Here is a 16,262-nt window from a genome sequence, read left to right on the forward strand (position 1 = left end):
AGGGCCTTGGGTCTTGAGGCTGTCCCCACATTGCCACCAGGTTGCCATTGCCAGGCACCCTTCAGCCCTGCTGTGCCTGCACTTGCCCCCACCCTTTTCTGTTGAGTGGAGAAGACAGCTGGTTCCCAGCACAATCCTTGTCCCCCAGGCTCACACCCCTCAAACACTTGTCCCATGTGTGGGCTCTCCTAAGAACTTAGGCATTCAAAAACAAAATCCAGGGGGATTTCCAGGCTGCTTCCCCCTCAGACCTGCCAAACCTCTCCCACAGGCTGCAATTGTGGGGCTGTCTGGCTACCTGTCTGGAGGGCAGAGATGGGGCCCAACACAAGGGGGAAGAAGCATCTGTGGACACTCCGGGCTGCAGCTCAGGGGCACTGTGTAACGGCCATGTCTGCAGGTGGAACTGGGCCGTTTGACCTCACCTGCAAGGAGTAGGGGCAACTCTGTAAATCAGATGCAGTGTGGGTGGTGGCAGGACCAAGTGGGTCCTTCACAGTGAGGGTACATAGACAAGTGAGGTCAGGACATGATTCAAGTGTCCAGAAGTGTGAACAGCGAATGCCAGGCTTGAGCACACAAGTCTAAAGAAAGTGGCAAAGCCTTTATCACAGAATCTCAGTGAACATCAGCAGGGAAGGCTTGGTTTGTGGTCCATCTGTGCACGGGGGACTTGAAAGTAAACTGTAGATGACCCCTGTGCCCCCTACAGAAGTTGTCCCAAGGAACTGCCTTGTAGGCAGCATGGAGAGTCCCAAACCCCATCCCAACCCATAGCTGCAGGCCCTTCCTCCAGAGTTCCCCATAGCCTGGGGTGGGGTGGTCCTCACTGCTGCACACACAGCCCTGGGGGAGGCATGTGGCCCTGATGACAGAGCGGGGGACATCTAGCTGAGATTCTCCAGGGTCTCCAGAGGGAGTTATCCAAAGGCCTGGGGGGAGCCCCATGGATTTTCTTGGCCCCAATAAAATACATGTGCATATTATTTAGAAATAATCATTCAAAAAAATAAAATTTGTATTTTGGAGTCATGTTAGCTTAACAGAAAAGTTACAATGACAGCAGCGCACAGGATTTCTAATCCTTACTCACCAAGTTTCCCCTAAAGTTGTCACCACAGCAACAGAGGGCAAAGAGGGGTACAGCTCTTCCTCAGCCTCTTCCTGTTCTGTTTGCTGACCATCCCATTAGCCAAAGCCAATCCAGACAGGCCCAGATTCCAGGGCTGCAGAAGGAGGCTCCACCTCCCAAGGGGAGGAGCCAACAACATGGTGGTGGGGGGAGGGGGGTTCAATCTGCCACATTGGCTTTAGACTTTACAGGAGGATTCACAGTTTTTTAAGATGGTTTCCTACTGTTGAGTATGAAGATTTTTTAGAAAAATCATTATTATAGGTTTTTATAGGTACTACTGTTTTTAATTGATGCAAAACTTAAGGGCTTAATCTTAATGCATAAACCTTGTAGGTTTTTATATTGTTAACCCACATTCGGTTCCTAGAGGCAGGCTTCCTTGGTCAAGTCATTTGAACAGTTGTTTTTTTTTTTTTTCCCTCACTGGGAAAATTCAACTTCATTTTCTAAGAAAGAAACTCATATTAACATTGAAAGACCTTTGTGTAAGTTAGGTTTTGGGTACCAGGAAGTCCCCAGCAGGTCCTTTGTCCCTTCAGTATTCAGTTGATAATACATCTTTCAAAGACACTACCCATTGTGGCAGAAAGCCTTTTAGTGTGCAGGGCTGACTTGTCCTACCTTCCCTCCCCAGTAACCTCCTGCCCCCCAATTACAACATGGCTCAGCTGACTGAGTGGCATTCTTCTCTCAACGCCCTGAACCAGGAACTTGGTGAGTGAAGTTTGTAGGAATCTCTCAGATCTCTCCGGAACTCTCTTCAACTAGTGGCTTTTTACTCTGTTCAACTAGTGGCTTTGTCGTAGCTCTACCAGTCAGTCATTAATCTGAGAGGAAGTGGGTGGCACCTCCATCCTGGGAAGGAGGGAAGGGAATAGTGCACTCTGATGACCAGAAAGCCCCCTCCACCCCTCCCAGGACCTTCTGGACTCACTGCCCCGCCCACAGCCTCCATGCGCCACACTCTGACCCCTGGCCTCTGATCCAAACATGGAGAATAGAGATAGCTCCCATGATCACCTCTGACAGCAGCTCCTGGGAGTGTGAGGGCTTGCATTAGAAAGCGAGGCTAACGGCCAGCACTGCTCCATCCCAACTGTGTGACCTTCAGGAAGTCCAGGCCTCCTGTGTCCTCACGGTCCTCCTCTGTAAAATGGGAATTTTAAGAGGAATAATAACGGCCCTTCCCTACTGGGGCTGACATCCAGTCGGGATTGGGTTCCTGGCAGACCCAGAGGGTACTCAGTCATAAAGGGAATGTTCTAAAATGCTCTAGAACAAGGGTCACCACACTACAGCCCAAGGGCGGGCTGCCTGTTTCTTAATAAGTTTCACTGGGACACAGTCATGCTCTTTGGTCAGCTTGCTGTGTCTGACTGCTTTTGTGCTGTGACAGCAGAAACCTCAGAACGGCAGCAATAAAACTATTTACTCTCTAGTCATTTGTGGAAAAAGTTTGTCAAGCCTCACTGTAGATGATCTATAATAATTTGACCATTTCCTTTGAGGCTCACAGCAGCCCAGTGAGGTCAGTGGTGTCATTGTCCTCCAGTGATAGAGAAGGACTCTCTCGGTCACATGCATTCAGAACACATAGACATGAGCTCCTTATGTGAGGTTCTTATCCTAGGAACTCTGTGAGGACAGAGATACCAGCCCCTGATCTGAATTGGGACCACCTGCCAATCTGTACCTAAATCAGCTTTACAGAGGAGGCCTTTGCTGCAGAGAGCTGCCTCCTGTGCAGAGGGGACTCTTTTCATTTCCCTCTTCCTCCTGGAAGAATGACTGACCTATTTTGTTTTCTGCACGTGGAGACAACTACCACATGGACTGCATGATGCGGATCCGCTTGCTGTACGAGAAGAGCTGGCAGGAGTGCCTGGCCTGTGTGCAGAAATGCAAGGTGGGCACCTCTTTCTGCAGACCTGGGAAGAGGAACTACATGTGCTGATGCTGGGGCCTGATGTGTCCCTCCTTAGCCTTCTCACCCCTCCCCCACACCCTTCAGCCTTGATCTAGGCTCTTGTTCCTTCCTCCCAGTCCCAGGTACCCACTCACCTCTGAGCATTCTGATGCTGTTCCCTCTGCCTGAACTCCCCACCTGCCCCTGCCATCCCTTAGGGCTTAGCTTGGTGCCATCTTCTCCAGGAAGCCCATGTAAGCGGGAGTTGTGAACTTTCAGGCCACCTCCTGCTTTACCCTCGACCGCGTCCCTAGTAGCACAAGATCTGTTCATTATTGGAGGTTGCACCTTGCGGGTTATTGCAATGTCCCTTTCATAAGAGGGTGCTGCCCCGTCTTTTTCCCAGGCCACGCATACTTCATGACAAGGTGAGACAGTGAGTTCACTCCCTAATCTCTTCAGGCCAGTGACTGGTTTTCTGAGGTAGGGGAAATATTTCGCAAAAATATCCCCTTTTTGAGTATCCTTTTATGCAACAGAATTTATTCCAAGCAGAGGAGAAAGAAAGAAGTTTAAACTAGAATCAGATAATAAAAAAGAACAATGGCATTGAAGTTTGCATTTCGATGCCAACAACTCCAGGAAACCAATACCTAAAAGAATTTGAAAACATACGTTCTATTGTGAGAAGAACTGTTCTTGATTATTTCTCCTTGGAATTTCCATGTTTAAATTCTTTAAATAATCTAAATAGTAATCATTGGATAAGAAACAACAACAACAACAAAAATCCCCATCTTCCCTCCTTGGTAAGTTTAGGTGAAAAAAAAGCCTAGTTATTTTGTAGAGCACCCAAGCCCTGAGGACCCTACCTGCTGCCCCCTTTGCACCTCTGACAGTTTTTCTCTGTCACCCAACAGAGGGAGCCCACGTCTGATTTGCAGCCCATGGGGCCCCTGTAGGATGCAGTTCTGCCTGGGGGTCTGCGGCCCTAAGCCAGGCTCACCTTGATCTCCCTCACTCCAGAAGCAGCTGCTGGACTGCAAGTCCTTCACTGAGGAAGAGGCGGAGAGCCTGGTGAACCCGACCTTCTTCCAGATGGTGGGAGAGCTCCAGAGCAAGGTGGAGGGGAAGCTGGAGCTCCTGGATGTGCGTGGCTCACAGGGCGGGGAGGTAGGGAGTGTCGCCCTGGGGCACCAGGCTGTAAGGAGAGTAGAAATCTGGGGACTTCCAACTGTGTGTCCCTCCTATGTCTGTTATAGAAGTCATAGGCCAGAGGCCAGACTCAGGGGTTCCAATCATCCAGGTCCTGCCACTTGCCCCCTAAAACAAGCAAAACTGGTAACAGTGAAAAGCAGGAAAGAAATTTTAATCAATATGGCCCCATTGGAAAGACAAAGTGAGATCGAGTGTCTCGGTTTTGTCTTCTGGGTGCTGACATGAGCTTCAGGTTTAAACAGAAAGAATTGGCGGGGATGAGAGGTAATGCATAATTAAACAGTCAGGTCTGACTATGGTCTGACTGATCATTATCTCAGTTCTGGTTCTGTAAGGTGGCTCTGGAGAGGTCCTTATCACTTGAGGGGACAGTCTCCATTTGCTGCTCAAGATGTTTATTGATCAGACCAGTGATCCTAGAAAGGACAATTGGGTTCCCATGGGATGGGTGCTCCTGCCAAGGGGGGCAGTCTCAGGGTAGGGTGATGTGTCTGCAAGGCTCTAGTGGCCCTGGAAGGTGTAGGGCAGTGACGGAAGGATTCTAGGCACCACTCCAGGGGTCTGGATCAGGATGCTGTAAATGTCCCTGCAAATCTTGAATGGGACAAAATAAGTTAGGTAAATTTAGGGCTAATAAACTTGTATTACCAGTTTTTAGATGAATATTCCTTAATGACTAATGCACCTGCATGCAGAGCTGAGCAGATCACAAAGTTGAAGTTAATATAGGAGAGAGATGCAAAATGAAGACAGAGATGCCAATCTTTATCCTGCTTTTAGTTACCCATTGAACATCTGTGGGCCTAAGTGTCACTGCTTTTAGCAAGGACAGCCTCTCTTTCGTCCCTATACATGTCCACTCCCTTGCCCTCCCCAGTCTTTCTCATAGCAGACCTCCTCCACTGGCCACTCCAGAAGTATCCCCTGGCCCCTCACAGCTGCCCCTGACATGGGTGCTGCATAGACTCCAGGAAATGATCTCAGGCCATGAGTGCACCTGAGCCCTTGCTGACCCGGGGTGCTGGGGACTGTGGAGGAGTAAGACATTCCCAGCCCCAAGACACTGACAGTCTTGAGCCGAGGTCAGCACATTTTTTTTTTTTTTTTTTTTGTGAAGAACCAGATGGTGCCTATCTTAGGCTTTGCAGGCCATCTGGTCTGTGTCACAGCTTGTAGCTCCATAGCCCCAAGAGGTACACTACAGACATGACAATACAGACACGAATGAGCATGGCTGTGTTCTAAAAACTTTATTGATGGACACTGGGATTTGAATTTCTTAAAATTCTCACATCATTTTTTCTTTTGTTTTCATTTCTTTTGAACTTTTTCAACCATTTAAAGCTGGAAAATCTGTGCTTAGTTCACAGGTCCAAACAAAATAGATGGAGGGTCACACTCAGCATGCAGAAAATAATTTGCCAATCTGTAACCTGGATGGGTACATAAGACATGAATATTATTTTTAAAGTGGGGTTGTTGGTGGTGGTGCATGGGGGTTGAGCAGCAGGTATGGTGTTCAGTGCAGATGAGAACAGTGGTGCCCAGGCGCAGATGGGTATGGCAGGAGGGAGGTACCAGAACTCAGATGTGACCCAGATGTCAAACTTGAAGGATGGTACCCAGACAGTGATATCCAGTCCTTGGAGATATGGAGCTTCATGGACAGGCCTCTTTATGGTCCTGGGCTAGTCAACCCGTAAGGCACCTTTTCTGGGTTGTTTCCCTGCAGAAATCCTTTGAGGCCCTGGCCAAGCAGACCGAGTGGCAGAGCTCAGACCTCTTCAGGTATTTCCATGAGGCTGTGCAGCTATGGGAGATGCACCAGAATATGCTGTCAGAGCAGGAGCTGGAACTTGAGAAGAATATGGAGCAGTATCGGGAGAAGCACAGCCTGGAAAACCAGGTGCCCCCAAGCCCGGGTAACCTCCAATGGGAATGAGGAATGGGCCACACTGCCCCAGGCCAGGCCAGTAAACTCAGTCAGCATTAAGATGCAAAAAAAGAAAAGAAAAACCCACCACAAACAAAAATGAACTCAAAACAGATCCTAGACCCAAATGCAAACCCTTAAGTTGTAAAATGGATGTGGATGGGGAAATTGAGGCTTACCTGGATCCTAGGACTAGATGGGAGGAACAAGGTTGCAGTTGTGTGATGGGTCTTCAGAACCAAGCCTGTCTGTAAGAGAGTGTGCAAGGGAGAGACAGACACGTAGAATCAGGAATACTCTCTGGATGACTAAAATAAGGCAATGATTAAAATATGATTTCATAAATCACAGTTTACTGTCATACAAAGATATTTTTGTCTGCTCACAGTGTTTGAAGAGGAGGAGAATAATGTGGAGAAACCATTGTGTGAATACACACAATAGACCAGGTTCATTCACTACTTTGTGAGTTCCAAAATTATTAACATCTAGTTGCCCAAGTCAGTGGAAGCAGGCCTCTGAGGGAAGTAAAGTCTAGTTGAAGGTTCTCCAAGGGGTTTCTTGGGAGAAACTTGCTTGACACCAACACAGCCGAGATGGTGGTTTCAAAGCTTCAAGGCCTGTGCAGCCTGAGTGCTCACAATGCAGCCCAACTCTTGGGTTATGTGCATTTTGTAGTCCAATAGTTGAGGTCAGCAACTTACATACACAGTCTGATAAGGTGTGATGTTAACTTTCCTGAGGGGTGGGGAGGGCTCCAATTCTCATACATGGTGTCTGATAGGACCTCACATCCTCTCACTGGGGCAAAATACAGCAAAATATATATCATTCACTGTTGCATTCCCGGTGACAGAAACACTCAGGGTCACTCCAGGGGAACTGGGTCATGCAAAACAGCCACACAAGAGACAGAGATACCTTTTCCTTTGGGAGTCCTGTGATGGCTCCTCTGACCTTAAGGGTCCTCAGAAAGAGAGAGAGCCGGCGCATGTGCTGACCCCTTTTATTGAGGAGAAGCCATTCAAATGAGGCAAGGGGTCAGGTTTCAAAGGGCTGAGTCTAGCTTCATGATGTCTGCTGTCAGCAGGTTGACTGACATCTAGGAAGGCCACACGCAAAGGCAGAGCAAGAGAAGGGGACACACAAAGGGCATTTCCATGGAACATTCTATCCCAAACAGGGCAAGGGGTTAATACCACAAAGGAACAGGTGAGCATAGCTCGACCCATGGAGCTGCAGGAAGGCACGCCTACGCATGAAGACACATTTTCTGACATTTTGTGACTTCCAAGATCAGGGCTGCCATCTAGGACCACTTTGATGTGGCCAGATCACAGGAAGAGACGGACAGAGTCTCAACTGATCAGGGAAGGAAAATGCTGGTCACATAGCGCGACGGCCTCCCACAATTCACATAGCAAATTATGTACACGTTAGGTATCATTTCCAAGCTCTATTACATGGGAATGAAGTATGTGTGTCTGACAGTCTCTCTGACCCCCACAGATCAGTTGGTCCCTACCCCCACTGCCCTCACAGTCTAGGAGGTGGTGGAGTGCAGGAGCTGGGGGACAGAATCAGCAAGTGATGTTGAATATGATTGATGACAAAAAGAGGGAGGAGAAGGCACTTGGGAATGTGTAGCCCAGACCTGACCACACTGGGTGGGGATGAGGGACATATTCCTGAAGAGTCCCACCTGAACTGGGTCTTAGGGGAAATAAAATGGGCAAGAACATTTCAGGCACAGAGGGGAGGCCAGAAGTCTATAGCAGAGAGCCAGAGCAGTAATAGATCTGGTTCCCCTTTTGTGGACAAGAAGTCCTGGCCTTCCCCAGCTGCCTAGACCTCAGTTCCAGGGGCAGGGGTTCTGGATGTCACTTACTCATATTTGCTTCCTCTTGTTTTGGGGAGGCTGCCAGGCCCAGGAGGCCAACCTTGATAAGCTCTTGGACCAACTGAGACAGCAAAACCATGAAGAAGCCTTGAAGTTATACCTGGAAAAGGCCAAAACTTTTCTGAAGAGCATGAAATCGAGGTAGGTTGACCAGAATCCAGAAGACAGGTGGGGATGGCTTGGATTCACATTCAGGTCACAGGCAGCCTAAACAGGAGGCTAGGTGTGCCCAGCAAGTTTAAGATAAAAATTATAGTCGTATGCCAGGCCGTGGTGATGCGTGCCTATCATCCCAGCAGCTCAGGAGGCTGAGGCAGGAGGATGGCAAGTTCAAAGCCAGCCTCAGCAACTTAGCCAGGCCCTAAGCAACTTGGTGAGACCCTGTCTCAAAATACAAAGTAATGAAAAGGCTGGGGATGTGGCTCAGTGATTAAGCGCCCCTGGGTTCAATCCTGTGGCTCCAGCATTGGAGATCATCATAGTCCTTTGTAGCTCTGCTTGAAGCCAATACAGAAGCTTCCAGGGAGAGTCTTGGAAAGTTTGTGGAGAGAAGTTTCAAGGCAATGCAGTTTAAGGTCAAGACCTTGGGCCCCTTTTTTAAAAAATTTAAACATGCATGCTCTTTGTGAAAGGGAAAAGAAGTCAACGACTACAAACATACGGATTTCTCCCTCATTCCTGCCCAACTTTTCCTTTTAATGGACATATATGTGGATACAGACACATTTTTAAAATAAAGAATGGATTATATTATGTAAATTGTTGTATAGTTGCAGATGAATTTCAATTTTTAAATGACCACAAAGAACTTATTACTGGGCTGGGGGTGTGGCTCAAGCGGTAGTGCTCTCGCCTGGCATGCGTGCGGCCCGGGTTCGATCCTCCGCACCACATACAAACAAGACGTTGTGTTTGCCAAAAAACTAAAAAATAAATATTAAAAATTCTCTCTCTCTCTCTCTCTCTCTCTCTCTCTCTTTAAAAAAAAGTTAAAAAAAAAGAACTTATCACTACTGGTACTTTGTAATGATTTAACCATCTCACAATTGATTAGCTCTTTTCAGTTGGTTCTGGTTTGTCAGTACAGTATTACCAGCAGTTTTTGTGAACTTCCTTATATCTTTGTGCTTTTGTACAACTAATTCTGTGTAAGGACTATTCACATAAATGAAATTGCACTCCAGTTGATTTCAGTACTTAGATCCAGAAGTATAACTTTGGGCAAGTCAGTGCCTGCTGAGCTTTGGTCTCCTTACCTGAGAAACATAAAATGCTGGGCTTTGGAATGTTTGAGGACTTGGTGGGATAATGTAGGTCAAGTCTGAGGTCAGAGAGAAGACAGTGGACAAGAAAAGGGGATCCACTTGACAAGCAGAAAACTCATTTATTTTCTATATTTTTCTACAAAGAGCATGTATTCCTTCCCCTTATGATCAGAAACATAGTAAAACAAATCAAGGACTGTTTCTGTGAAAGGGATCCCCGCACACATAACAGCTCTGTGCAGAGCTAATTGCCAGATCACCGCCCACCTTGTTGGGGTCAAGGGCATGGCTCCTGGCTGGGATCAGCCGAGCTCCCCTTAGACTGTGGTCTCACCTTCCTCCCTCCCTCCCTCCCAGGTATGAGTGTTTTCATGGCATCCTGACCAAGGAAGTGATGGAGTATCCAGTGGTCGTACTGAAAGAACTCAACTCCTACAGCTCCACCCTCAGCCAACATTTCTTTGTTCGTGAAATCTTTGAGCAGGTATGGAGAGGGAAACGATACCCCTGGCCTCTCATGAAGAAGCAAAGGGGAGAGGAAGCCTCTCAGTCTGGACTTCCCAATCTTTGGAAGTCATGCCTAACACTGCAGAGTGCAAATCCATGTCTGGACGGCAAAGAGAGAGAGGCGGAAGGCGTCTCTACAGGGACCATCTCTTTCTGAGTTTAAAAGAGGTTGACAGGCTCCTGGGTTGCATGGACTTACAAAGAAAAGGCTAATTTATATGGCAGTCCCAACCTACTCACGCTGACCTCACCAACTCTGCAGACCCAGCTTACTATTCCTAGGTGACCAGGGACACCCTCTCCACCTTCTGCCCTGAATCCTACTGGCTCCCCACTCACAGCCCTCTCTCTTCCTGCTCCCTGTGCTGGGATTTTCTGTCTCTTGGGTCCCAAACCCATCCCATACTCCCAGTTCACTACCAGGGCAAGGATCCTACCTGCTCTCAACCGAACTCTGTCTCTCCTTCCTCCTGCGCTGCCACCTCTTCTCTGAATTCATTTATTCTTAGTTACTATTGAATCCAAGAGTCCAGAACACCCAATCAGAATGTGTTTCCTGAAGGGTGTGTTTTATTCAACTCTGATTTCCCCTTAGCCCTGGGTCTTGCGCATAATTTAGGCACAGTAAATGCTGCGGGTAAGCTCATACAGCCCTGGGAGGGGTTGTTTTGAATACTCCAGAGTGGCTCCCCCCCCATCTCCAGCCAGAGTCCTTCCTGTCAGAGTGAAGCTAAACTGGCTGAATGTTTCCCACAGGTATGGGGTACCCGGCTCTTCTGCAGAAGGGATGGATCCCTGTTCAGATTGCTAACAAATGTTCCCCACGTCACCTGGGTTGAGGCGGAGGCTCAGCCTGTAGGAGGGCAAGTTCATTGTCTGCCCTTTGAGATGGTTCTGTTGCCTGAGTAAAGGTGTGGACACCATTATGATCCCCATTTCACTGGAGAGGACACAGAGCACACAGGGTTTAAGGCACTTGACCAAGGCCACTCTGCTTGTAAGGAGCTGGGATTCTAATCCAGACCTGCAAACTCCACAGCTCACACCATCGTCCATAAAACAGCATGTCCACAGCTTCACCCAGAGTTTGTGAAACAGGAAATGGTAGGTTAACAATGAGACTCCCAGACCACGGAGACCAGGCTTATCCTGTCCGTCTCCGTTCAGCTCCCAGAGCAGATTCTTTCTCCCTTGTTTGCACCCTTCAGCTCACATTTTTCTTCCCTTTTCTCTAGATCACTACCAAAATATGTCAGAATGAGCTTTTATTTCATTACTTCCCAATGTGCGCTGTAAAGGGTTGTTAGCCTGCATGAAATCAGGGGAAATCTTGTTCCCTGGGTTGGAAACGCCCTCATTACCCCAGTGAATGGAGCTGGTCAAGGCCTGCATCAAACCTTGATGGGGAGGGGGAAAGAAGAATTGCTTTTACTTGAAAGAAAAGTGACACTCTTAGAAGTGGCACTCTGAAGAAAGGCAGTGCTGTTCCTTCAGTGACTCACGTTTTTTCCTTGTAGAACTTGGCTGGGGAAGTCATTTTCAAGTTCAGGAAACCAGGTAACACTTTTACATTTTGAGTCCCTGTGCTCCTGTGGGCTGGGAAACCCAGTCCAGCCACACTGGGTGACCCGTCTCTCCTTGTGCTTTGGTGTCGGACATCAACAGAAAAACACGAATTGTACTTCCTGAAGAAAATGAAGAAACTGAAGAAAAGACACAGGGCCCAAGTGGAAATGTACAGAAGTGAGGAGAGCCTAAGCAGAGGGTCAATTTCTATGAGGCCTGCAGAGGAGATGGAAGAAGAAAGAGGTCAGGACCGGGAGTCCTCCACAAAGAGTCAGGACCAGGAGTCCTCCACAGAAGAGAGTGGGCTGAGCCAGCAGGACAGATCTGCATCCGGTGACCAGATGTACGAGTCCAGAGAGGACTCTCCGCAAGGATTAGAAGAAATGAAGGTTGACAGGGAGAACTCCTCAAAACCCTCCCTGAACCAGGAAAGTGTGGGGGCCCAAGAAGAGGAGGAGGAGGAAGAGGAGGAAGAGGAAGCAGGGGAGAGCGAGGAAGAGGAGGCAAAGGGAAAAGAGGAGGAGGAGAACAAAGCGGAGGAGGCGGCAAAGGAAGAACAAGAGAGATTGTCTGTGTGTGAGGTAGGCCAGCAGCTGGTTCTTTCTTGGGAAGGAGAAACTGTGCTGAGTTCACTCTGGGTGAACCTCTCATATAGACTGGGGTCCCCCTGACCTGGTCTCCATAGAGGTGCATGTAAATAACTAGAAAAGTTCTGGGCTGTACAACTATAATGCAATAATAATAATAATAATAGGTGGGGAGAATATATAAAACTAAAACAAAACTAAACAAAAATATGTGCTGGGCCAGGCACAGTGGTGCAAGCCTGTAATCCCAGCAGCTCTAGAGGCTGAAGAAGGAGGATTTCAAGTTCAAAGCCAGCTTTAGCAAAAAGCAAGGTGCTGAGCATCTCAGTGAGACCCTGTCTCTAAATAAAATACAAAATAGGGCTGGGAATGTGGCTCAGTGGTCGAGTGCCCCTGAGTTCAATCCCCAAAAAACATAAATCCTTCAAAAAACATAAAGTGCTGGGCCCAGGGTTTCACACTTGTAATCCCAGCTAATTGGGAGGCTGAGGCAGGTTTGAAGCTGATTGCACGTTTGAGGCCAGCCTCAGCAATTTAGCAAGATTCTGTCTCAAAATACAAAATAAAAGGGACTGGGGATGTGGTTCAGTTGGCAAAACGCCACTGGATTCAATTCCCAGCACTCAAACAAAACCAAACAAAACCCTACATATGTATTTTTTCCTTTTAATTGTTGTCAACAGGAATTCAATTCTTCAATCACAGCAATGATTTTTAAAAATTCACCTTCCTCTCCTACATCCCTGCAGCCCACTCTGAAGTCACCCTTCAACTTGGCTTTCTTCTTCCCTCCCTTGCTTCTGTCTTTCTCTGCCCTTCTGATCTGTACAGGTAAACTCAGCCCCTCCTGCTCACCCTGGCCGGTTCACTCTTTCTCACCCTTCTGGGTTCCTGATTTCTCACTCCTTCCTGATTTTTATGTAGAACTTCTCATTTTTAAAAGCATTCTGTGTACATTGGGGGCGGCGGGAGGGTAGGCAATTATAGACATATTTGGTCCAAAGGTGTACAATCTTGCATGTTAGGTGATTGGCACCCTTAAGTCCCTTGGATGATGTGGATTCTGAAGTCTCGTTGCCTCTTTAGGGTGATGCCAAGGAAGACTATCTGGAGGAGTTCTCCTCCGAGGACCTGGAGTCCTTCACAACCTCCAGTGGGAACAAATATTTTGTCTTCGTATCCCTGGAAGAAGAAGAAGAGGAGGGTTATAGGAGGCCCCATTCCACCTTCTCAACCCCATGCTTTGACAACACTTTCCGCACTGAGTTCACAGAAAGAATGATAGTTCCGTCCACACTAATTTTAGAAATTAAGAAACAGTGAGTACAAAACTCTTTGATTCTCATTCTCTTGCTCAGAGATTTATTCACAGGTTAATATAAAAAATAGATTACCTTTAGCTGAAAAAAAATTAAATGTAGGTAACTGAGGAAAACACAATAAAATATGATGAAAGTCCAAGAAATGATTTGCAGGCACAGACCTCCTAGGTGAGCGTGGTCCCCAACCCCTCCCAGCTGCTCTGTGGGCCTGGCCCTCATACACAGAAACAGTTTTCCCTGAAAGATGCTGCTGGGTTCTATAGACATAAACCATAGGTATGAATAGATCATGTATGGTATTTTATGCTGATTCTTTGACAAACTCATGGCAGAAAACAGAACAATGAAGAATAAGGAAATGATCCCTAATCCCCCCACTGGGGAGTGACCTCTTCTAAGTCCCAAGTTTCTGGGCCTTTGTACTAGAAGAACAACAAATCTGAAAGTAAGGCAAAAATCGTAGGTGTATCATTTAATGAATCAAAAGTGGAAATTTGCCTTTGGCTTTTGAATGGTACTTCCATTGCCCTCACGCCTCTACCATGTCATAGGCGGGACTGATCAGCTCAGCTCACGATCCCCTGCCTGGTCCACCTCCCATATTCACAGGTGGCAAGAGGCTGGACATTGGGAGCAGGAGGAGGAAAGTCAGGCCTAGGGCTCTTTCTCCTGTACTTCAGGGTCACCTCATATCTAAAATGTCTCAACTCCAGTGTTATCCTTCTTGCCCACCACGGGTCTTCGCCTTGCCTCTCCAGAGCCCATACGACAAAGATCAACAAGGATCACTCAACAACTATTATTTACTGAGCATGTTTAATTCCCTCAACAACTGGGAGAGAGGGACCGTAATGAACTCCATTTTACAGGTGAAGAAACTAAAGCTCATAAAAAGTTAGTCATTTAGTCACGATCTCCGTGATAGAAAGCAGTTAGATCCAAGACACGAATCTATACCCTATTAATTCCAGAATCTGACACCAACCACTGTACCATTTGACCTTGTAACTAACTAGGAAAAAGTTCTGTGTCCAACTGATGGAATCTGCATATTGAAGAATAATAAATCTGAAACTGGGCAGTCATAAGTGTAGCATTTAATGAATTGTCCAATGACAGCACATGTGTTACCCAGAGCCCACAGAAGCAGAACTGTTACCAACCCACCAGGACACCATCAAATGGGCCCATTTCCAGTCACTGCCCTGTCTTTCCCAAGGATAAATATTTTAACTTCTGAGGTCATTTTACTTGCTTTGGAATTTTACGTAAGGGAAATCATTCAGAACTCATTTTTTTTAAATGCCAGGCTTCTTTCATTATGTTTATAAAAGTCATATAATATCTTTGAATGTGGCTAGAATCCACTTTGTATCTCTGTGTGGTATCCCATTATAAATGCAATTCATTTTAATCCATTTTATTTATCCAGTCTACTGATGCACATTTGGGTCTTTTCCAATTTGAGGATATACCAATAATGCTGCTCTGAACATTCTCATTCAAGTCTTTTTGGTGACCATGTGTCTACATTTCCATATATAACTCATAGAGAAAAGTCCTGAGTCATGGGGTATGTGTAGGTCCATCTTTAGGAGACATGGCCCAAAGGTTGCCATCAAGAGCTTCTGAAAGTGGTCCTAACAGTTTTACAATTTTAAACAAACAACATGTGAGAGTTCCAGTTGCTGCACACCCTCAACAACAGTTGATATTGCCAGTGGTTTTTATTTTATTCCTTCTGGCGTAATTGTAGTGGTGTCTCATTGTTGGTTCAGTTTGCATTTTCCTGGTGAGTCATGATGTTATGCACCTTTTCGTACACTTGTTGGCCATCTGATTATTTTTTTTGTGAAATGCCTAATGAAATCTTTTGTTTATATACTTTGTGATGGGTTGTCTGTCCTTTTTCTTATTAATTTATGGGAGTTTGTTAGATATCTCTGTATTTGCCTTTTATATAATTTCTTACTGTTTTTAACGATGTATTTTTTTTTAAAAAAATTTCGTTTTAGTTGTAGTTGGACACAGTACCTTTATTTTATTTTTATGTGGTGCTGAGGATCGAACTCAGGACCTCGCACATGCTAGGTGAACACTCTACCTCTAAGACACAACTCTAGCCCCTAAAGGCATCTTTTGGTGAACAGAAATTCTTATCTTAAATAAAATCCAATTTATTCATTTTTTTATTAGTTTACCTTGGTCTTCTATGTGAGATCTTTGCTTGCCCCAAGGTCATGAAAAGATTCTCCAATGTTATAAACTAGAGATGTTATTATTTTAAACTTCCATATTTAGATCTAAAGGCTCTGGGAACTGATCTTTTTATGGTGCAGGAGTGGAAATTCTTTTCTTTCCCCTATGGAGAACCAGTTGACCCGGGTCCTTCACAGAGAGACTGTGCTCTCCCCTACTGTCCACCATGCCTCTTTTCTATTTCTCTGTGTCTGTCTTTCCACAATGACTCCCAAACTGCCCGATTACTATAGCTTTATACGAGGTCTTAATATCTGGTAGCTTAAGTCCTCCAACTTCGTTCTGCTCCAAGGTTGTCTTCACAATTCTTGGCCCTTCTATTTTTATATAAATCTTAGAATCAGCTCATCCATTTCCATAAGAAGATACCTGCCGAGATTTTTTTTCTTGCTATTGCATTGAATCAGCAGATAAATTTTGGGAGAACTGGTATCTTAACGGTATGTGTTCGAAAAAACACAGTACATTTTTTAAAGAAAAAATGATAAACTGAGAAACAATATTTGTAATTCACATCACAGTGAACTGGCCTCACCTAGAAATTATTATTTTTTTTAAATAAAGAACAGCTACATAATAGAGAAATGAGCAAAAGATATGAAAGGATATCATACAGAAAAATAAATGATGTCGTCAAACGCATGGACATGTGCTCAGTCTCAAT

The 16,262-nt window shown here is 46.1% G+C and overlaps 1 protein-coding gene across 1 annotated transcript in view; it reads left to right on the plus strand.

The window, feature by feature from the left end:
* Window positions 1-16,262, plus strand: part of Ccdc180 (coiled-coil domain containing 180) — a 61,970-nt gene that overhangs the window by 12,541 nt on the left and 33,167 nt on the right. The window contains exons 10-18 of the mRNA XM_034635963.2: window positions 1,770-1,849; window positions 2,953-3,041; window positions 4,068-4,190; window positions 5,992-6,165; window positions 8,118-8,233; window positions 9,715-9,841; window positions 11,382-11,421; window positions 11,530-12,011; window positions 13,104-13,336. Of these exons, the coding sequence (XP_034491854.2) occupies window positions 1,770-1,849; window positions 2,953-3,041; window positions 4,068-4,190; window positions 5,992-6,165; window positions 8,118-8,233; window positions 9,715-9,841; window positions 11,382-11,421; window positions 11,530-12,011; window positions 13,104-13,336 (1,464 nt within the window). The remainder of the gene's footprint in view (window positions 1-1,769; window positions 1,850-2,952; window positions 3,042-4,067; window positions 4,191-5,991; window positions 6,166-8,117; window positions 8,234-9,714; window positions 9,842-11,381; window positions 11,422-11,529; window positions 12,012-13,103; window positions 13,337-16,262) is intronic.

This window comes from Marmota flaviventris, chromosome 13 (assembly GCF_047511675.1).
Source record: "Marmota flaviventris isolate mMarFla1 chromosome 13, mMarFla1.hap1, whole genome shotgun sequence".
Classification (NCBI taxonomy): Eukaryota; Metazoa; Chordata; class Mammalia; order Rodentia; family Sciuridae; genus Marmota; species Marmota flaviventris.